Source organism: Carettochelys insculpta, chromosome 23 (assembly GCF_033958435.1).
Source record: "Carettochelys insculpta isolate YL-2023 chromosome 23, ASM3395843v1, whole genome shotgun sequence".
Classification (NCBI taxonomy): Eukaryota; Metazoa; Chordata; order Testudines; family Carettochelyidae; genus Carettochelys; species Carettochelys insculpta.
In genome coordinates this window covers 12,631,553-12,653,992 of record NC_134159.1, presented here as the reverse complement: position 1 = coordinate 12,653,992, position 22,440 = coordinate 12,631,553, and the positions used below count along the sequence as shown (strand labels likewise).

The 22,440-nt window shown below is 46.5% G+C and overlaps 2 protein-coding genes across 3 annotated transcripts in view; one reads left to right on the top strand and one right to left on the bottom strand.

Moving 5' to 3' along the window:
- Positions 1-589: 589 nt before the first annotated feature.
- On the bottom strand, positions 590-22,269 carry ENO1 (enolase 1). Of its 2 annotated transcripts, none has more exons than XM_075018082.1 (12): positions 22,197-22,269; positions 17,023-17,116; positions 13,520-13,615; positions 9,571-9,629; positions 8,389-8,458; positions 6,976-7,109; positions 6,179-6,401; positions 4,124-4,321; positions 3,534-3,735; positions 3,058-3,166; positions 2,486-2,544; positions 590-1,061 (listed from the first exon to the last, which is right to left on the bottom strand). In XM_075018082.1, exons 2-12 carry the CDS (start codon positions 17,105-17,107, stop codon positions 992-994), a joined length of 1,305 nt encoding a protein of 434 aa, XP_074874183.1. In that variant the 5' UTR covers positions 17,108-17,116; positions 22,197-22,269; the 3' UTR covers positions 590-991. The 2 variants fall into 2 exon arrangements, with proteins under 2 accessions (XP_074874183.1, XP_074874181.1); XM_075018080.1 differs by lacking the exon at positions 9,571-9,629 and adding an exon at positions 9,932-9,990 and having other exon boundaries at positions 22,197-22,268.
- The window catches only part of CA6 (carbonic anhydrase 6), a 54,232-nt gene continuing 53,602 nt past the window's right edge, over positions 21,811-22,440 (top strand). Inside the window, exon 1 of the mRNA XM_075018079.1 lies at positions 21,811-21,882. Coding sequence (XP_074874180.1) covers positions 21,855-21,882 — 28 coding nt within the window. The 5' untranslated portion in view covers positions 21,811-21,854. The remainder of the gene's footprint in view (positions 21,883-22,440) is intronic.

The window sequence follows — 22,440 nt, the reverse complement described above, 5'->3', positions numbered from 1 at the left end:
CACGGTCGGCAGACAGGATATTGGGCTGGATGTACCTTTGGTCTGACCCAGTATGGTCATTCTTACATAAGCTGTTGTAAGTAGGACTGTTAGTGAGTTTAAAAACCATCACCAGCACTAGACCCATACAGAGGTCAAAAGGTCCAGCTTCAGCACACTGCCTCTGAAAGGTTGCTGACCCCTTAATCTAGGGCATCTGAACATGAAATGGAACACAGGAGGCATTGAAAAGGCCAGAGGTAGGAAGCCTTGCTGACCTTAGCACCTGTAAACAATCTAATAAATGCTGCAAGTCAACAGTCATTTGCCACTCTTATACCAGTCTCAGTGATGGGAGAGTGAGAATATGCACAGGATGAAACGTGGCCAGAGTTCAGAGAATCCACCAGAGCTTTTGCCTCTAGAGAGCCTTGTTTCCAAGAGGCACCCACACAGCCAGGTGAACTCTCAGCAACTAGGATGTGTCTGAAGAGCAAAGACACCCAAACTTCACTTTTTTGAAGGACAACACTGTGCATGCCACTAGCAGAGACCTGCAAGAGGTGAACACCTGTGAGATTTCCAACAGAATTATTCCAGACACACACTGCAGGGTTGTTTGATGCTTTTATTAGCCTCACACATAAACACTACTATTTCTGTCTGCAGGCATCTCAGGCTGCACTGCAAGTTACACAGCTCCACAACTTACATGGGGGGGAAGCATATGGTTATGCCCACAGTCAATAGGGTCACAGTGGGGTCTTAAAACATGGTTCCAATTTTAACAAACAACTCCCCCAGAAACACTGTTCTACAACTGCAGCAAAGCGCTTAAGATCAACAGGTTGGAGCTGGGGAACACACTAGGTGAAATACAGTCTAAGGGTGAGAGGTCCTACCAACTGGTCTTGTTCCTTCAGCTGCCTGTCTTTTTAATACAGGTAAATAAGGATCTAATCCAGGTGACTAGTGCTTTAAACCGGAACCAGGGTTGTCTGACCCGCAGAGCTTAGTTGATTCGGGGGTTCCTGAAGTTCCTCCCAGCAAAGCGGGCCTTGCTTCCAAGCTCCTCCTCAATTCTGTTTGGGAAAAGAGGGTGTGGGAGGAGAAGAGGAGGAAAAAAAAGTAGTGAAGAGTACAGAACATGGTTCACAGAATCAGAACACTAGAACTGGAAGGGACCTCAAGGTCACCTCACAGCAGGATCAAGCACCGTCCAGAGTCTCTAGACCATCTGTGGTAGTTAAGAGCAGGTTAGATACCTATCTGCATCACTGGAGATTCCACAGCCTCCTGAGGCAATTTGTTCCAGTGTTCAACCCAAACCTCCCTTGCTGAAGTTTAAGGCCACTGATCCTTGTCCTATCCTCAGGAGACAAGGATCGTTTTTCTCCCTCCTTGTAAGTTTTTAGGTACTTAAACCACTATCATGCCCCCTTCTCAGTCATCTCTTTCCAAACTAAGCAAGCCCAATTATTTCAGTCCTCCCTCACAGAACACATTCTGTTCTTGTTCTTCTCCTATTTCTCCACTTTCTTGAAATGTGGCTCCCAGAACTGGACACAATACACCAGCTGGGACCCAAATCAATGCAGAGTAGAGCAGGACAATTCCTGTCTTGCTCAGCACACTCCTGTTAGCATAGCGATGGGGAATGTTTATAACCCTCACTGTGATATTTCTGCCATGCAACTGAAGTTCACCAGCCGAAACAAGCTAGAATACATTAGACTGTGCCACGGATTCTATGCTGTTTCCAGCTATGCAGCTAAACTTGGTTTTTTTGGGGACACTAGTTTTCCTTTGTGTTATTGCCATGGAGTAGTGATGAGCCTGCTCAGTAGTGAAGTACATGCACTGCATGCAGCACCCCATCCCGCAGCAGGAGAGAGACTGGTTCTGATGACCTTCAATAGTTAACATCTACACCCCCTGGTTGGCCAGGCAACCATCCAGTATCGTAGGATACCCCCTAACTGTGGCCTTCCCATGGTGTATTCCATATTTAAGTGCAACACCTTCCATACCAAGGGCAGCCAAAACACTATACGCCAGGAACTGACTACTACAGCTCTCAAGACACCACGTAAGTGCAAATGTTGGCCAAGGATTTAGCCTTCTGGGCTAGAAGAAGGAGGTAACAGTTCAGTCACAAGACAGAGGCTCTGTCATCTGGTAAGGGGCACCAAGCTATGACTACCCCTGTGTAGGTTTATAAGCCCATGAGAGGAACATGGACAGTCCTACCAATGCCAGTTAGAGGATCTCTCCCCAAATCTTTGAGGCGCTTAGCCCATGGTATTTGGTTAGGCCTCAAGGCACAGCTGATCCCCACTGCAGTCTGCCTCCAGGCAGCTAGTGAGATCTGTTACACTGGATTCTTGGGCAGCCGGCACAGCTGCACCAGAAACAGTCTGCTGAACAATGCATTATACCCTGTTCTTAGAGCATGCTTACAGCCTGACTTCATAGTTCCCCCCTTCCTCCACAGAGCATGCCTCACCTCAGGAGCTGATTGTACTTCGCAAGACGCTCAGATCTACAAGGGGCACCAGTCTTGATCTGAAAGAGGTCAGGAAATTAGTTATTGGGATTAAAGCAGATCTGCTCTCAAGAGCGTGAAGACAAATGCCCCTCCTATAGCAGGAGGTAAGTACAATGGCATCCTTAATAACACATTGCTTCTGTTCTTCCATGCTGAACTCAATCAGAAGTTTGGTCAGCTAAGCTGCACTTGAAGCAAGCTCAGAGGAAGCTTGGATTCCAGCAGTGAACAGTGCATTGGCTTTAACTGCCAACAATAAAATGGGTATCAGGAAATCTGGATGCACCCACGTGCACTGATCTGAGAGCTTCCTCCCTCCTATCACAAGGGAGCTTGCTAACAGGACAGTAAGCATCAGTGTATATCACAATAGCTACGACCAGTTGGCCACCGGTATAGCAACAGAGGGAAATCTTTGCATCTCAGAGGTCATTAAGGGTCTCTGTTTCTTGCTAAACAATGGATTCAGTGCCATGAAAGGAAGCAACCAGGTGACTAGAGGGGACAAGTCCAGGTACAGAAAAACTGACCTGTCCAGTGCAGAGTCCAACCACCAGGTCAGCAATGAAGGTATCTTCAGTCTCTCCAGAACGGTGACTCACCATCACACCCCAGCCATTGGTCTGGGCAAGCTTGCAGCTAAATCAATCAAGAGAAACAGGAGTAAGATTCTGTACTACCCTACATTGTACCCAAGAGCACCAAATGCAAAATATTGCTGGTTACTGCTTAATCCAGCCTCAGGTTTAAGTTGTTAGGGATGTTGAGGACGCCATGATGCCTTGCTAAGAGCTACTGGAAGAAGTGAAACACTGTTGCCCAGCCCTTAATGGGGACTTGCAGCTGAGAATATTATATTTCAGACGCTGCATCTGAGTACTGTTCCATCAGGAGGCAGATGAGAGCTATGAGGTTGTAACTCAGGTGCTATTCCAAGTGCAACTACCCAACCCCATGCAGCTGTTATGAAGTGAGTCCGGGTCCATCTCTGTAAAAAGTGACTTACGCCTGCAGGGACTCTGTGACCGAGCCAATCTGGTTCACTTTGAGCAACAGGCAATTGCAGGACTTCTCCTCCACAGCTTTAGCAATCCGCTTTGGGTTGGTCACTGTCAGGTCATCCCCCACCACTTGCACATCCACACTGGCTGTGAACTTCTTCCATGCTGACCAGTCATCCTGGTCAAAGGGGTCTTCAATGGACACCACTGCGAAGGTGAGCAAAAGGGGAAAACAGCCTCAGCATCCAGGAGTTCAAGCCATGGCACAATGTTCCATTTAACACAGTCCCATGCGCCTGAAGGCAAAGTTATTCCCAGCCAGGAGATGTTCAGGGTTAGGACACAGCTAACAGACCTGACACCTCCCTTCTCAGGACTTGGCATTAGCAGCTTCGAAACTGCATTCGTTATGGACTGAACACTAAGCACAGGATATTTTATGGACTAGCTGCCAGCCAAACCCAGCTCCTTTAGTTCTGCTCCTTTCAGTCATCTTGCAGTGCACCAAGAGATAGTGACGCACCAAGGGCTGGGGGAAGACCTGCCAGGGAGTGCACCAGCTATTACTGTTAGCTGAGCAGTAGGTACCACTCACATGGGTAGCTCTTGATAAAGCTCTTGTAGAGATCAGCCAGCTGGTCAGGAGTGATGTATCTGCTGCGGTCATCGGGAGACTTGAAGTCCAGGTCATACTTCCCATCACGATAGAACTCGGAGGCAGCCACATCCATCCCAATGACAACCTTGTCAGTATAGCCAGCCTTGCTGATAGCAGTCTTCAGCAGCTCCAGAGCTGGAAGACAAGAGTGGGTTATAACGAACACCTGGGCAACACTTTAAGCCAACATGTACTGCAGGCCTTAACATGATCCAAGTTCTATTACTGACTTATCTGGGGCCTTGAGCAAGTCACTCATCAATTCCTACCTGTAAAATGAGATTATTCCTTACCAGCCTGTGAGGGGTATTACAAGGTATTATTGACTCACATCTGTACAGCACCTGAACTCCTGGAGTATTTTACTACTTAATGTCCCTCTATTGTGCTCTGTATCAGCCTTCTAGGGGTGCTTGAGCATTTCCCCCCCATCCTCTGAGGTGGGGTGCAGTAGCTCATATCATGAGGGGACAGTTAAGGACTGGCAATGATACAAATACCATTTCCATTTTCTGTTTAGAGGAAATTTAATTATGCACGAAATAAGGACTTGGCCTGCTGGATTCTGTCCAGGTTCAGTGCCACAGGATTACAGTAGGCACTGGTAAGGGAACAGGCCTTGAGACATTAATAGTAGACCAGGTACTAAATTTAGCTTGGATATTGACCAGTGCAGATGATGACTATTTCCCTCAGTGATCTGTCAGGCCTCTAGTTACACGCATTCCCCCTCTTTTCCTCGGTAATGAGAGGCTATTTCTGACAGGAGTATCATGGCTGCTGAATCCTCTAAAACATGACACCACCTGGTCATCTGAAAAGCAGAGTGCTGGACTATCACCATGCAATAGAAATACAACCTCTGTCACCCCTTGTCGATTTAGAGCCAAGTAGCAGCAGAAGCTGGCAGACTGTGTACAGTGACAAGCGCTGATCAGTATTTGTAAAAATAGAAGACAGTTTAAACTTTAATCTGTGCAACTCCCAGGTCGCAAAGATAAAATTATTTGCTATTTATAAACAAACACCAGCTTCACAAAAAAAACGTGAGTCTACAGAACCAACAGACTGTCTATTTGCTGGTATGATGGGGAAGCAGCTACTTGAAGGTTCCAAGATTGCGACTCCACTGATACTAGAGATACTTGAACAAAGACTAAAGGGACAGGTGGAAGGTAGACAGTGGTGCAGAACAGCAATTTTCACTGTGAACCGTCTCTCACATTCAAAACAGCAAAAGCTTGCTACTGATAAGGACATGTTTAATACTCATATGGCTCCTCTGCCAATTACTGGACAAACACAGCATCTGCTGCAGGTTTCTCAATCAATGTGTTTTCCGTGTTGCTGGAAAACAGTCTCCTCTTACTCTGAGGCCTGGGCTACGCCAGGGACTGAAGCATTAGAACAGAGCTCAACGTTGTGCCACTTTCCCAAGTGCTTTTATTGCTCACTGTTAGAAAGCAAGTGGTCCCTTCTCTCTGGAGCATTAGGAGACAGACCAGCTTTAGTGAAGTCTCTTCACTTTTTACTTTTAATAGCAGCTTAAGGTGCAAGATCTAAAAGTTTTAATCACACCCTTAACTGGGACAGAGTTTGCCTCCACTCAGCGCAAACAGGAAGTAAAATAGTGAAGTCATTGTTAAGTTAAGTCACCCATTTAATCCATGGACTGAAGCCACTGGTCCCTGAGCTGCACACGGTCAAGTTTGTCTCCACTTACCAATTTTGCTTTTTGGAGTGGCACTAGGGAGCAACCAGTTCAGTTTTGGACTAGAAAGCCCTGTGGGACTAGACTGTTACTCCAGGGTGAATAGATGGGGGTGGATGAATTCAGTGACCTTTAGGATTTAGTAGAAAAGAGGAAGTTTCCCCCCTCCAGAGATCAGAAAGGCTCTCAGGGCAGCAGCCGGGGCTGAAGCAGCAGAGCCCAGGGGGATGAACACAACTGGTGGCAAAGTTCTAGTTTCTCCACCCATCTCCACTTTGTACCTTCTTTGTTCTCCAGGATGTTGGGTGCAAAGCCACCCTCATCACCCACATTGGTTGCATCCTTTCCATACTTCTCCTTGATGACATTCTTCAAGTTGTGGTAGACCTCTGCACCAATACGCATGGCTTCCTTGAAGCTCTCAGCACCAACCGGGAGGATCATGAACTCCTGCATGGCCAGCTTGTTACCAGCATGGGACCCACCGTTTATCACATTGAAAGCCTGGACACAAGAGAATAAAGGTAGCTGACCCACTTCCCCCTCCATCCTCAGCCATGACCAATGCCATATAACTAAGCAGTATAATGAGATATGCTCATTTCCCTTCCCCGCGCAGTAGGCTTTTCTAGACATCTGTTCTTTAAGGTCATATTCTGGAGCTGTGGAAGTCTGATCATTCTGACCCCATGCTACTAGCTCACTCGCCCTCACACAACACTTTCTCATTCTGCAAGAAACCCGTGTGCTTCCCCGAGCAAGGAAGGGCTAATAGTCCTGGCAGGACTAATTAATCTGTGCTTTAAAACAAGTCTTACAATCCAGAAAGGTTCCATCAGGCTGACCCTCTGAATTGTAAGGCCCAGAAATGGGCTCATGTTATATCAGAGTACCATGCTAAAATATCCTTCCCAGGAACCACTCAGTCTTTCAAGGAGAGGGAATGGGATTTTCAAGCACGCAGGAGTTAGAAGCAAGATACCCTGTGAAAGTCAGTGACAACTTTTGCTCATAGATCATGTGGGAAAATGCCAACCAGGCTGATCAAGACCACAAATATCTGCCTCAAGAAACGTACCGGAACCGGCAGGATGACTTCGGGGTTTCCTGCTAGGTCTGCGATGTGCCGATACAGGGGTACTCCCTTCTCAGCAGCACCTGCTTTGCACACAGCCAGAGATACACCCAGAATGGCATTTGCCCCGAACTTGGCTGAAAGGCAAAAGAGAAACAGCTATGTGATTGACATAGGTCATGACAAAGCAACACCTCAGCAGCACTGTCATGACTGAAGTTTTTGAATGTATGAGCTGCAAGTTCGCCAATCCACCTTTCCTCCACTGCCACTCTAGGGCTGCATAAAGTTCAAAGCAACTTACAATGATCTAGATCACATGCACTGCCAGTGTACGTCCTCATAGGTCAGAGACTGACGAAATATGGCCTGCAGGAGACTCAGAGCTGTGCAGAATGAAGCAGGACAGGCCGGGAGCCTGACTTGAATGCTGCTTCTCCAGGTGAGAGGCATCCAGGGCTGCCCCTATCCCCAGCAAAATTTTGCAGCTTCCTTTGTCCAGTTTCTTCCCAATGGAGTTGCCTGTTTTCAGGCCAGACAGTGTGCAAAGTACTCCTCCCTCATCCGATCCATCAACCTTCAGAGTCAGTCACACATGGCCCCTGTGGCCAGTGCCGGGCCAGGTATGGCAGGGAGCCTGGATGACAAGCAGCTGGGCTGCTAGCTGGGAGCCACCCAACTATCTCCTGGACAGAGCCTGCCTCTGGCACCCCAGCCCCTCCCACTCACCAACCCTCTCCCATCCTGCACTCCCTAACACAAACCCCCTACATACCCTGTTCTTGTACCCATAACCCCTACCCAGACCCTGCACCCCAAAACCCCTTCCCACAGTCAACCCAAATCCCTGAACCACTTCCTACACTCCTGCCCCAGGTCACAGCCCATCCCAAACCCTGTACTCCCTCACATACCCCTCCTCCAGGTCACAACTTGCTCCTTCCACCAGTCTCCTGCCTCAGGTCACACGCGCCCCCCCCCCGATCCCACACCCCTCAGTCCTTTACTCCAACCTCCCTCCTGCATGCAAACTCCATCCCAGACTGCCACACTCCTTCCTCCAATAATATCAGGGAAGGCTGCTGGAGGCCACTCCAAGAATTGGGTAAGTGGTCATGGATGGCAATCAAAACAAAATTATCACGGCCCACCCCCTAATAAGTACGGGGGGTCTATAATCACAGCTGCAGATCTCATGTGAAGTGGATACCAGTTTGTTTAAAAAAAAAAGACAGCTACCCTTTACTCAACTAGAGGCGGCCATCAACAGCTTCAGCATCATGATGTAATGTTAATTGTGGATGCAGGGCACGTCTTCCCTTTGCCCTTGCAATACCTTCAGTTTCACTGCACTACAATGCAGTACACACCTGGTGCTGGAAAGGCACACTGGGGGTTGTGCAAAAAGCCACTTACACTTGTTTTCCGATCCATCCATCTCCAGCATCAGTTTGTCAATCTTCTCTTGTTCCACAACATTTATGTTCTGCAAAGGAAAGAAGGGTGAAATCCCAGGAAACAAAGCCATACTGTAGAGCTCAAAGTCATCCACCCTCTCCTGTGTCAGGCATCAACCACTTACCTGGGGATTGCTCCCCGAAATTTCAGCTTCAGGAACAGTCATTAATTGGAGGTCAGATGCTACCTAGTACATATGACTGGCAGACATGAATTGCCTGAGGGGAACTAAGTAGCAGCAGAGCTGGGAGATGCCACAAACAAGCTGTCCTGTAGCACCTTACAGACTAACAAGTTTATTAGCTATGAACTTTTGTGAGCAAGACCCCCTTCTGATGATTGAGTGTCTTATGAGTTTATTAGGTCATGAGCTTTTGTGGGTAAGTCTCCAAGGTGTCACAGGATTGCTTTTTATTTGTGGGGCTACAGCCGATCACAGCTACCTCCTGAAATGATAACATGTCATAACTCTGTCAATTTCTTTCTAGCTAACTATATAGCCAGCCTTCAAGTTGAGTGCATATCCTAGAGAGAGGTAGCTGACGAGAAACTCATACCCTGGCAAGTTCCAACTGGCTTATTCCTTCTGAGCAGTGAAGATGCCCTTGTCCTAGCAGAAAGGAAAAGCAATGAAAATTTATGCTCCTCCCTGAGCCTGTAGAGAGGGCTGGTGATCCTCGCTCAGCATAACCTATGCACCCTATCAGAGAAGGGCTTCAGAACAGCTTTGATACAAAATTGACTCCTTCAGTCAGAGGAAGCTACAGATGAAGGAAAACCCCATTCTTAATGAAGTTCCTTTACATTTTCGTTTGGGGCACTAAATAAATACGCAGCACTGCGTCCAACCTTTCAAACCACTTCATGCAGCAACATGTGTTACCACAGACTTAAATCCCAGCAGATGACCAAAAGACGTAATGCTGTTCTGGGTCAGTTAGGGTTATATTTGCATTCATTAATGAAGCAGCCGTTGAAGTTATTTTAGCTCCATTTGTTCTCATGCACTCACATGCTAGGTATCAAGAGTCATTCTTCAGCTCCCTGTCTTTTTTCTGCCCCCCAAGGGTCAAAAGAATCAGAGCTAGGAAATGTTGCACTTGCATTAAATGAGGTTAGTTAAATAATGAATGCTCCTACCTTGCTAATCAGTGCAGGTGCAATTGTATTATTGACGTGCCCAACAGCTTTTGAGACACCTGGAAGGAACAAGCAAATTAATCACTGATCTAATCAAACACAGGCTAAGCAGGCCTTAGTAGATGATCACTTAATGCAACCCCAATCAGCTGTCGTTCAGCTTCTGCCCCACCCCTTAGCCAAACCTTAGCTTTCATTGCCAAGCCTAAGGCTTTTCAGAAGGTGATCTCAAGTGAGTGGCAAGTTATATCCTGGAGATAGCCATCATCTAGGAATGCCTGCTGAAAGGTTAGTTCACAAGACCATGCACTGGAAGAGTCTGTCCAAGTGACAGGTTGCAATAAAAGCACAAGACCATTACCTGAGTACACAAGGCTGGAGCCAGGAACTCATTAACATATTTAACAGCTCTGGATACACCTGACAGAAGTGAAATGGACATAAGAGTAAAGGAAAAGATGAAGGCCCACAGAAGAACACAAAGCAAGTAAATGCAAGTGAAGGAGAAGAGCGGTCACAAGAGTGCAGAGAAACTGTCGCTGTAAACGTCAAGATTAGCAAAATGACAGATTAAGCAACAGAACAGAAGCAAGCGGGTCCACCAGGTAATGCCAGTTAACACCCCCCCAAAGTGGATTATTCCCCCCACAGCAAGGTCTCAGTTCTAAAGTCCAGCCTTGAATTTGCAACCCTTCAAGCTCCTATTGGCTGTTCATGCCAACTTTTAGATAAGGAGACCATTAATATAGCAGCTCTCAACCAATGGCCTGGGGCCCCCTTCAGGTGGTCTACCAAGCAGGGCCGGTATTACACTTGTTGGGACCAAAGGCAGGAAGCTGAAACCCAACCACATGAGGCTGAAGCCTGAACAACTTAGCCTCACACCCTGTGGTGTGGGCCCAAAGGGAACTGCCCTACTTGCTAGCCCATCAGTTTTTACATGCATCCCCAAACCAAAAGAAGCCAGTTGTTATGGGCCATAGAATTTTTAATGGCATGTTGAGATGCACCTCCAAAAAGAACAAGGTTGAGAACCTCTATTAGGACAGAAGGAAAAAGGGCTTATCTTGTGATCACATGGAATGGCGCGAGGGGAGGATATTTTCACTGAGGGTTTAAACAAACCAGCATTAAGACAACTGCCTATGTAGTATCTGCAACCCTCTCTTGTCTGACCATTAGAGCATTGTCATAATCCTGGTGTGAGTGAGGCAAACCCACTTGGCTTTTACATTTGCACCCACTCAACTGGAAGAGCTGCCAGCGTTACATGGAACATCAGAACCTAGGTGCAGATATTAAAAGCTTTGTCTGTTGCAGCATTTTGTACAGGCACCAGCTGCACCCGCAGGACAGCCTATATTTTTTTGGGATGAAAGAAAGATGGAAATGGGGATTTGAACCAGGGTTCCCTCTAATGTTGTCATGCACACCAAGGCAGGTGCGCCCCCAACAGAAACCTATGCTGCCCACTATGCTCATCAGCAGAGCAACACCTGAATCTCTCCAGGGCAGCCACCCCAGCACTCAGCTTACAGGGAAGCTGATCTGTACACACCACACCAGTTCTATACATGACACTGCATATCCCAGCTGTTCAACCTGGAGTCAAATACTCTATTGAGTCTATTAGGTATTTGGAGGCACAGTGACAGACCAATCCACTCCCAAATCCAGGTAGGCTCTGCTTCTTTCTGCCATCAGCCAATACCATAGCCATTTATTAACCAGCCAAGCAACACCAGCCTAGTGACACAGATCCTTCATCACCAGGAAGACTCTCTCAAAGATGATCTGAGCAGACAAGTGCTTCAAAGATTCCTTTGTTCAGATCATGTGGAGCAGGTGAGGCACAAGGCTGCTAAGCCTACCAACAGCTGATTAAATCTGCATTATTAAACAGCCTCTGAGGACTTAAGGCAGCTTTCCAAAGCCATCTGCTTGGAAATATTTCTATTGTGTTGCCTACATTCCCCTCCTGTTTTTATTAGCTATCCTGGAGAGCCTATTGGCTCTGGCTGCTTATTCCCTACCTGACACAAATAATCTTGAGACATCAGACCTGTTGAACAATCTGTTTTGTTTTTTTTTTTTCTCTCCAAGCAGAGGGTTATGCCTACAAATGCAAAATAAGCTGCAGGAGCAGCTAAGCCCTTAAAATCCTATTTGGAAAGAAACACCCACTCTATAGGCTGTTCTGCTAATTTGTAGACAGAACAAGTTCTTTTCTTCACCACCCTGCCCAGATCACGCTCTGCTTTGGTAATATGGGCACAGGCCCACTGACTGGTTGTGGGGGTTGGGAAGGAGGCAGTTGTCACAGGCCTGGCATGGTAAAGGAGTCCAGAGCTCCTACTGCCACCCCCTTCCACAGTAGGGAGCCAGGCCCTCCTCCCCCATTGCCGCCAGTGGCTGGCGGCCCCACTGTATGGCCTATTTGAAGTTAAATTCATCTGAGCAGAGACTGTAAGAACAGAAGTTCCATCTCAGCAGACCAGAATCTAAGAAATCTTGATAGCAATGGAGTTTATGAAGCCGATCCCCAACCCTTTCATTTAAATATACCAGCTCAGGAATATTGCCAGTGTTCTTTGGAAACACCCCCTTCACCCAATCTTCCTTGTGATGTACAACAAGCAGAAAGAGGGAGCTAACCCTACCTGCCCTGATGATCAGACCTTTGCAAGTAGTATACTGAGGAGCAAGATGTTGAAGGATTACAGGCATGTGGAATTGCTCAAGAACTCGATGCACAGGCTTTCTATGCTCCCTTGGCACAGACTTTCACTTTGTTAGTCCAGGGACTTACTTCCCAGAGGCCATCGTTAAAAAGACAGCTATGCTTTCTCTGGAAACCAACTGAGAGATGACCTGCCCCAAGAAAGTCATCGCAAGACACAGGCAGCTGCACTTATCTGTCAGCACCTGCTAACACCCAGATTCACATGCAAGCTCTTCAGAGCTCAGCTGAGGACTGCTCTGCCAGATGTCTGTAATTTTACATTCTATTGCTCATTTGCCTTTTAATACCTTTCCTTCTTAACTTGACAGCACATTGCATCAATGGTTACTAAATGGTTCAAGGAAGAACAGGCTTCCAGCCCTCCCCTACAAGTGATCTTCCACATTTCTGAAGGAACTTGCCCCTAACTAGCAAGCGAGAATAATGGGAGCAAGTTGTTTAGATGTCCATTAGCCCGAACTCTTTACTGTCTAGCAGACAGCTTGCCCCAAAGGGTGTCAACCAGCAGTACAGCAGCAAACAAAGTGCAATGCAGTGTAGTCTATTTTTTTGCCAAGGTCCAAATCTCTTGGTCATTGGCCAGACTCCAGGGAAAATAACTTAAAATGATTGACAGTTCATTCAAAAGCATGTGGAGGTCTGGATTTGGCCCACTGTCTGCCAATCTACTCCCCAGCACTGCCAACTGTACGTAGCAAATGTTGCATTTGGAGCCATAGTAAAATTACAGAATTACCCCAGGACTGTAGAGTGCCCCAATCAACCAGCTAACCAAAATTACTGAGCTCTGTACTCAGGCAAATAAGCCTTCTTCAAAAAGACAGATATCCACTGCTCCGACTGTCTTTGAAAAGGAGCAGCAGGGATACTATACTCCTGAACAGTACTGGAGCACTTCTGTACAAAAAGAGCCAACTGACTTGCTGTTAAGGGATTGTTACAAAACAAAAACAGCAGTCATGCAGCACTTTAAAGACTGACAAATGATTTATTAGGTGATGAGCTTTTGTGGGATAGATGCACTTCAGCCCTGAAATTGTAAGTTAGCCTGTAACAATCAATCACGCACTAAGTGAAGAAGGACAGGGTGTAGATAAAGACGCCAGCCTATTAACTACTACAAGAGCATTGGTGAACCCGTGTTTGCAGAAACATCTTCTGCAGATAAGCTGAGGCCACACACTGGAAAGGGACGAGCGGATTTACCTTTTCCCAGGAAGCGAGTCTTGTCATTGTCACGAAGCTCCAGAGCTTCATAGATTCCAGTGGAGGCGCCACTAGGTACAGCAGCTCTGAACATTCCTGGATGTAGGAGGAAAGAACAGAAAATCTCAGCATGGTGGAACCTAAGGAGGTTCTGCACATTCTTCGCTCCAGCCAAAAACTACTGGCCAGCAAGCACATGGAGTGCTGCTCCATTCCACACTATTAGGCCTCTTCTGGATCAGGAAGAGTTACTCTTCCCGATCAGGAAGAGTTACTCTTCCCAGTCATATTTCAGCAACACAGTTAAACCATCTCAGATTATTCCATGTGCAGCTGAACCTGAGTCTCAAGGCTGACAGCTTGCTTCTTTCACACGTATAGCATGAGTCATGAAAGCCCACCAGTCATGTGGGTAACTACTCTTTTCCCAGTTGGCGTGATCTAGCTTTAGACTGGTATCTGCTATTTTCTAAGTTCCCCTCCCTCAAAAAGGGAACCCAAACAAAAAACCCACTTAATTCCCATCAAAAAGCACCTCTGCCAGGACTAGCCCACTAGTCCTTGCAGAGCATCTAAGCTGGATCACTTCCTCTTGCATGGACAGGTGTTTGGAATGGCTCAGATCCTGATGGGGACTACAGGATGGTAGGGGGAAGATGGGGCGTAACGGAAAGACCACCATCATCCTCAGGAGAAGCAGACCTCGAGTTCTACAAGCTCATTAGGCACAGTCGTTTGCTCTTTGGAAGCAAGCAGCGGGGGTGCACGCAGACAGGCACTGAAAGCTTCAGATCAGCACCCTAATTTACTAACTGAAGGCCAAGGTTAGAGGGCTCCAAAGATGTTGCATGCTGCAGCTCAACAGAGAGGGATAGAAGTGGGTGAGAGGAGCAAAGACCATCTTGTGGAAGATGGAGTCCACAGAGCAGCTATCTGGTAGTTTGAGGGTAGGAACCTGCGGGGCACAGGTCCTGAAACCAGGGGTGCTCTAGCACCCCCAGCTTGAAATGATTTCCATTATATACAGTGGTTCCAGTTTGGTACAACAGCTGTCGGAATCTCCATTATAAAAACTGTTCCAGCACCTCTGCTGCAGGATGAGCAAACTACAGATGTGCCATTCTTCTAGCTAGCCATGTTACCCTGCGGAACAGAATAGAGAGAGCACTTGAGTTGCTACAGGCTTTGGAGTGGGGTCCCAGGTTTGATCTCTCTAGCCCTCTCCCCCTCAAACAGAAGCGTGGTTTGGAATCTCATTAAGAGAAGGCATTCATCTCTCCAGGCGCAGAGATAAGGGGCTGGGTCAGCATATTACAGCTATTGTGATTGCTCATTCCACCAAGCCACACTGGTATGGGTTGGTACAATGGAACTGTCTGATCTCATAAGACGCAGAGCGGCAAGAAACAAAGACCCAATGAAGGAGGGGTGGAGGGAAAAGGCCTCACAGCTGTCAAAACAGATGAAGGATGTTAGATAGACAACCGCTATGTTAGGTACACAACCGCAATTACAGCTAAGCAGCCGTCTAGTCATGGCTGTGTCCACATTAAACAGCTACATAAGGCTACAGCAAAAGGAAGGGTGTTGCAGATGTCAGTAGGCAGGCAGCACAGCTAGAGAGCTGGAGCACAGCTAACTGCAGCGGACGAGAGATAGACACTACTTCCTCTAACTGCGTAGACAGAGCTTCTAAAGGGAAGGCAAAAAAAAAAAAACAAAACAGGCATAGAGCTGAGTTTGCTGAAGCCCAATTTTGCAGTTGTGAGAGCACAGAAGAGCAAGAAAGGGTCATTGGTAGCCTGGGCTAAGACCACACTTACACTCAGACTTGGTTCCACCTACATCAGATGTGGGGAACCTTTTATGGGTGAGACCCCAGAAAACCCCCCACCCCTCACTGACCTGGTCCCCAACTGGAAGACATTCCCCTTGCATATCAGCCCCAGAGCGTGTGCACACACAGGCTAGTACATTTTGTGAAATTATGTAGTGTTCATTTAACTGGCCATTTTTCTGCAACCTTTGTTCTAATGCAAAGCTTCTCATGAGAATCACTGTAGAGAAATGGACAGCAACAGAAGGCTTGTGGAAAGTTAAGGACAACTGAAGCTTAACACTGTGTATTATAATTCTTGTGGTCATCCATAAGAGACGGTACAGAAGGCTGTACAAACTGAGCAAGCTTAATTCTCAATTTAGTCAGAAGAAAGACTTGAGAATGAGTTCTTCCTAGATTTGTTCTATAGTACTGCTGCTCAAACAGCTCTGACACACTAGATTTAACACCAAACACCAACCACAGCTGTGCTATTGATCCATCTTGTCTTTTTTAGTTTACTTTTTTACGTTCCTACTCATCTGTGGGTAAGAAGCCCTACATGGAGAGGGAGGGTCCTAGCTCTGTTCTTAAGACAGCACTCTGAATACACAAGGGAAACTTCATATTGTCCAGGCTAAAGTTAAAATTATGCCACTCTATCCCTACACACCGAATAAGGTAAAGGCCTTTCTTATAGCTTCAGTCTTTACTGCATCTTAAGGTATTCATACAGAATTAGGTGAAGGGAAATAAAAGTTTCACTGGATTTGTGCTTTATTGGTGCAAGCTAAGGAGAAGTTCAGATTCAGACATCCATTCACCTGTTTGTTTCTCAAGCTCTACAGTTAATTATGTTTTAAGCAGAGCTTTTCTCTGCCACTCATCGGCTCTTCCAACAGCAGAATCTCAATGCTGCACTTCACAGTAATTCCTGTGGCTATAGACACACACACTAAATACATGTTAACAGGATCATGCAGAAGCAGCTGGGAGAGGAAACCCAGAAGTACGCATGTTCAATGTCACAGAGAAAACATTTGTATGGTTCTCCAGTGCCTCAGTGTGGTACAGATCTGGACCCAAGATGGGGGCTCAAGTTCTTCCCTTACACTAGAGATGAATTTATCCCTCTGAAACTTATCTCCTATTATTCATCAAGGCTGACTCAAGCTGTAAAGTAATTTGCCGTTTCAATCAGGTAAGTGTACATTGGGTTCTTAACTGACTCACCAAGATCAACAGCTAAGGATCTAAAACTTCCCCTGCTATAGAAATACTGGACCGAAAGTTGTTCCTTTCTTTAATAATATGGCAAGAATGGAGACTTTAGCTTTTCCCATTTAATTAGGAAGCATCACTTCTTCTGTCCTAGGAGATGGACCAGACAAATATAGAGTGCTTTAAGGCAATACTTCTCATAAAAGTTCTGGCTGCTATCCTAGTCTGTTTGCATCCCTCTTCTAAATGTTCTACTATACAATACAAGTCAGCCTCAGAACTCCCAGCAGCCAGGAGCTCCAAGAAACACAAAAGGAGAGTTCACCATAGCATGTGCTCAACACTGACCCTATACAGCCAAGAGTAGAGGTTTTGTACCAGTAATGTTTCTGCTTCAGTGTGATCTAGGGAGCCCATACCCCTGTGTTAGGAGTAGCTGGACCTAGGCAGAAATAAGACTCACCTTTGCTGGTACAGAGGTCTACTTCCACAGTGGGGTTCCCACGTGAGTCAAGGATTTCACGAGCAGAAATCTTGAGTATGGACATTCTGAATGTCTGTCAAGGAAAAAAACATTTTGAAAACAAAAAACAAAAACGTGGCACAGGAAACCTTTGTACACATTTCAATCAATATTGCTAGCCACCTTGTTCTTTAAAGCTCTGTTGGAACAGGAGAAAACAGCCACAAACTCTCTTCCCTCTACTAAGGTGTCAGCGAGGAGTCTGAGGTAGCATAACCTGCTCATCCAGACCACAATTTTCCAAGAAGGAATGAGATGCCCGATTCCTTTAGGCTCGACTCCCTTAAATGCCTTAAAAGGCACCAGTCTTAGATAATAATGAAGCAACTCTGACCAACAGGGGCTAGCTGAAGCCACTTCGGGGCCAGAGCTCCCATTTAGAACATGTACAAAAGCACCTTCTGGGAGCTGAAGGTAATCAAATACTGGAAAGGAAAGAGGCAGCTGTGTGTTAATTGTTTCAAGCCACAGGGAAGTTACCCTATGGTTAGTGTCTTCTGCATTGATATGAAGCATGTTAAGAGAATCTCCATTTGGGGAAGCTACTTTAGTTTCACATCTAGTTTTGAACACAGGCTTTTTCCCTTTGTTCAAAAGGCCAACCAAAAAGTTATCCTATTAAATTAACTGAGTTATGCCACACCTTTATGATGAATCTTGGAACAACAGCTCACTAAACAGAAAAGGAGTCAGGAGCAGGTTTTATGAACAACATTTTCACTTCAATTACCCAAACAGCCATAATTCATTCTGAAGCCACACTCCCTTTACATTTTTTTGGTATTCAGACAGAGCTAAAGCCTCCAGCACAGATTAACTAGGGCAGACTACAGAGAAAACACCCTTCACATCTACTTCTGCTGTGTTCCACAGTGAACACCCAAAAAGGATATATGCTGTCTTATCATTTCCTTGCATATTGTTGCTTATTACAGACAGGCCTAATCTATCTCCTGTGTAACTCTAACACTGCTTTAACTGTGATGCTAAAAACCTTGCAAAAAAGAGATCCTTCCTTCTAGGGGAAAATGATTTTCCATGTCAAGGTTAAAGAGCATTTAAAATGTTCATTGGTCCTATTAGCTACTCACTCAGACCATTTGTTCCAGGGACAGGATTTATTTACAGCAGTAATACAAGCTTAGTTATGTTACACATAATGCAACTCAGGCAAATGCCTAATGTTAGTTTCTTTGAAGAGAGCAGGTCCTAATCACAAATAAAACAAGCTGCATTACACAGAAATAACTGGAAGCTAGTTTCTTTGGCAAATCAGTCACAGGTAGGGCCGCCAATCCGGCCTTTGCAAGGACATAAAAGGCTTATAAGACAGGTGTTAAAATGCTGCTGCAGTATGAGATTTTTGCCTTCTTCTCTAAAGAGCTCTCTCTCCTCCCAAAATTACTCTCTCTTAATCTCTCCCCACTACCAGGTAAAATGACAGCTTTCTTTAGTCCCTTAACTGTTCTCTCTGGTTCACGGGGCAATGAGGTAGCAGAAAACCTGGGATTGAAAAGATTTTTTTTTCCTGCTTTACTGTAAGTGTCAAATTAAACTGAACCACCAATTTTCAGACAGTTTGTTTCAAGACTCCTGGAGTCTTGAAACCCTGATCCCTAGCACATCCCCACACAATTAAGATTCCCCCCTCACTTCCAGGCAGTTTCCCAGCACACAGCCCTCCTCAATGCAGTTTAATGGCTTACAAGAAATATGACCTTCCTTGATGCAGGAATTCCTTCTTTATGCTAGCAAGTCTGCTTTCTATGCAAACTTGGTTAGATGAGGCTGTTGCATAGGCTGCATCTTACTTTCATTTTCAGGGCTGCTTAGACGCCATCAGAGAGCATCAGATCAGATGCCCCTCCCCTAGCAGGATATGCCATTTTCAGAGAAATCCAGTTGCACAGTATGTAAACAGTTCCTTTATTAAAAAGGAGACTTGTCACCCCCGAAAATACTATAAATGTCTAGCATGCCTGTCTCCCACAACTGCAATGACAAGGAGGCATTAATATTACTTGTGTCCTTGACAAGTGACCTCTCCAGAAAGTCCCTCCCCTTCCCTAGCAGCTACACTCAGTGTACATACAGCACTGCAGTACTTCAGACCTGCACCAAACCAGTTTTATTTTAACCCCTCTTAAGCCCCTTCATTGCAGTCTTCAAAGAATCATTTTGCCCAGGGAAGGTTGGTAAAGACTGCCCTTGTCTACAAGATTTATCTAATTCATCATAACCCCAGTGGAAATTATTTGCTTCTATTAACTTTCTTTTTGGACAAGCATGATTCAATCTACCACTGCTACAGACGGGGAAAAAAAACAAAAACACAAAAAAAAACGAACAAGTACAAGCCTGTCACAGCTGTGGTTTGGTCTGCTGGTATTCCTTTCATTGGTTGCACAAGTGGGGAGACAAGGCTGTAAAAACAGAAAGCTTCCCTCAAAACAGCCTTCTGAAAAGCATTAGTTCACATTATCTATTCTAAGACTCCAATACCTCAAGGGAATTAACCAGAAGTGAGCCAAGTCTGTGAAGTGACTGTTTCATAAGCAATTTTAATGTTACATATATTTCTCCACCTATTTCTGTGCTCAGTGATTCCCTTTCCAGAAAAGGGGTCACCTACACCCATTTAGAGGTGTGTGATCCAGCATCTGGAAATTAAGGCATTGCAAATTCTAATCCCATTCACACACAGCCTGAACCCTTCCAGTTCTAGCTAGTATTCTAGGATTCTCTATACAGGAACACCACACCCACCAGACCAATAACAAGCACTACAGTGAATGCCTGGGGTGCTTTAATTAGACTGATGTAGAAATTCTTGGGCCAGCTTTTCAAAGAGGTTCTTACAATGAGATGACCTTTACTACTTACATTGAGATTAAAGATAACACACAAACACTGTGCAAATCCATTAGACTATTACAGCAAGAGACCTCACTGGAGTTGCTACCTTGCTGTAAAAACTCCCTTTTCTGACATGGAGCTAAGGGTTACGGACAGCCTGACGCACATAAAAAGCTACAGGGCCATTGAGATGATCCAAATTGCACACCCTGTGCTGAAAATATAACTGTGCAGTTGCCAGCTGTCTGATGCAAGTTGCACTGAATGCTGAAAAACACATCCTGAAGACATGCTCCTTCTCAACCTTTCCTTACTCTCCCCACCCCTGCCCACATGTTCCTTATTCAATCATTTAAATATGATGCAACTAGAAGAATGCTCCTCAGCATCTACCAGAGCAGGGAATGCAGGAAGTCAGGAAATCAGACTACTCAGAATCAGTTTTTTAATAAAATGGAGCTCAAGGACTGAATTGCTTCAATCTGTGGTTTTGGAAGTGAAATATCAGTACTTCCCATACAGCTCAAAACTCATATCCCTGCCCTGTGAGTCAGCATGCTAAATAACGGAAAGAAATCTCTGAAGTCGGATGACTGAAAACTTTGTCTGACCATTTGCACAAACCCCATGAGAGTCAAGAAGATTTTCCACTACTGGTTTTCACATTCAGATGAAGACCAGGATAACTTCTGCCCAGTAGGACGCAGCACAGTTCCAAAGAATAAAACTACATTATTAGATTTCATAAAGACATAAAAAATGGCCATACAGTTCAGACCAACTGTCCATGTAGGCATGCAAATAGTCAAGAATGTTGACCCAGAAATAAACCAAATATTTGAGAATAAGAGCTGAAGGACAGTGACTGTTGCAAAGGAGGGGAAGGTTCAAAACCAACATACTACAGAGTCAATGACTGACTGTTAATAATTAAAGCTTGCCGCAAAATGAGTCTGTACCCATCAAGCTAACAAACGAATACCGAACTAAGCCACCACTCCTTTGCATCATGACTCACTTTTCTTAGCAAAATGACATTCACTCCTACATAAAGGATTAGGAGCAACACCAAAAAAGGGAGTAATAGGTAGAACACACTGATTAGAATACTCTCACCACATGAGTCATAAGAAACAAGGTGAAAGAGACATGGGAAGCACATGGCCATGCTGGAGGACCGGCAACTGCTGCAAAGATCAGCATGACCCAGAGACCTATAGGGTTTGTAAATCAATTCATAGTCCTGCAATGTAAACCAGTACTCAAGTGAGCTTGGCATGAGAGGCATGAACGCTTGCTCAGACACACAGCTGCCATGCCACTTGCTTAGCCCTGGGCTCCACATGGTCTTGACGCTGTTAATAAAACCCACACAGCCCAGCGATTTTTTTTTCGTGCAGCAAGTGGAAAGTATAAAGGGGAAGTAAGAAATTTGTTGCCTAGGAAACATTTCTTTCTAAACAGGTCAGTTTCACTACATCCAACAAGCTACTACTGAACCACGTAAAGTAGCCCCCAAATCTGACTTAACTGGGCAACTGAATGAGCAAGTGCCACGTGGGGGCGAGGGAGTTTAACACGCCCTGGCGTTTCGAGCCCTTTGGATCGGCTTTAAGCAATATATTCAAGTCTTCGTGGAAGCCTGGTCAGTACAGGGGCACGTGTGTAACCTGAGGGGGAAGCAAATACCCCACGGGAGAGAGAACGGCCCATTTCCGCCCCTTGCACGGGTCCCTGGGCTGGCGTCCTCTCTCCCAGCCAGAGTGCCGCGGTTCGGGCAGCAGGCTCGGGAGGCTGCGGGCAGGCCTAGGGCCCCGAAAGCACCGGCCAACAGAGCCGCCCGTCCTTCTGCAGAGGTGAACGAGCCGAGCCGCGGGAAGAAGCGGCAGCAGCGCTGCAGACAGCGAGGCCTCTACATGGAGCAGGGCAGCCATAGCACCGAGGGTAAGTCAAGGAAGGCGGCAGGCGGGCGGGCGTTCCTCGCAGTGAACGCTTGGTCTGCACGGGCACACACTGCCATACGGGGGGGGGGGGGATAGAAAATAGCCCCTTTGACTCCCCCCGTTAGGCGACCCACAGTCCTTCCCGCTGCCACGTGCCCCCACTCCGCAGCCTCCCAGGGGACTCCTTCTTGCTGGAGGGCAGCCAGGGTGTAGAACCCTCAGCCTGAGCGCGCGTGCCCCGGGCAGACCCCGTGCAAAGGGCGTGCCCCGAGGCCAGGCGACTCCCGCGGGGTGCAGCAAGGCCGCCCCCCTTACCTGCTGCCGCGACGGAGGAGAAGCCGGAGAATCGCAGGCGCAGCTCGAGCTCCGAGGAGACTGGGAAGGAAGGACCCGCCTCGCGCTGGACTATAATCCATCCTATGCAGATGAGGGGCGCCCATACCCGCTCCTCATTGGCTGGCCCCGCCGGCTCGCCCGTCTGTGATTGGACGCGCGGAACTGGCGCCAGTCCCGGCTTGTAGGCGCGTGCGCTACGTGCCGGGCTGGCCCCTCGCTTCAG

What these genes read in the sequence shown, in the direction of transcription:
- ENO1 (XM_075018082.1), bottom strand. Translation starts at nt 17,107, where the DNA reads ATGTCCATACTCAAGATTTCTGCTCGTGAAATCCTTGACTCACGTGGG. An exon ending in AGACCTCTGTACCAGCAAAG is followed by an intron (nt 13,616 to 17,022) that starts GTGAGTCTTATT and finishes TCCTACATCCAG; the next exon opens with GAATGTTCAGAGCTGCTGTA. An exon ending in AAGTCATCCTGCCGGTTCCG is followed by an intron (nt 6,402 to 6,975) that starts GTACGTTTCTTG and finishes TCTTGTGTCCAG; the next exon opens with GCTTTCAATGTGATAAACGG.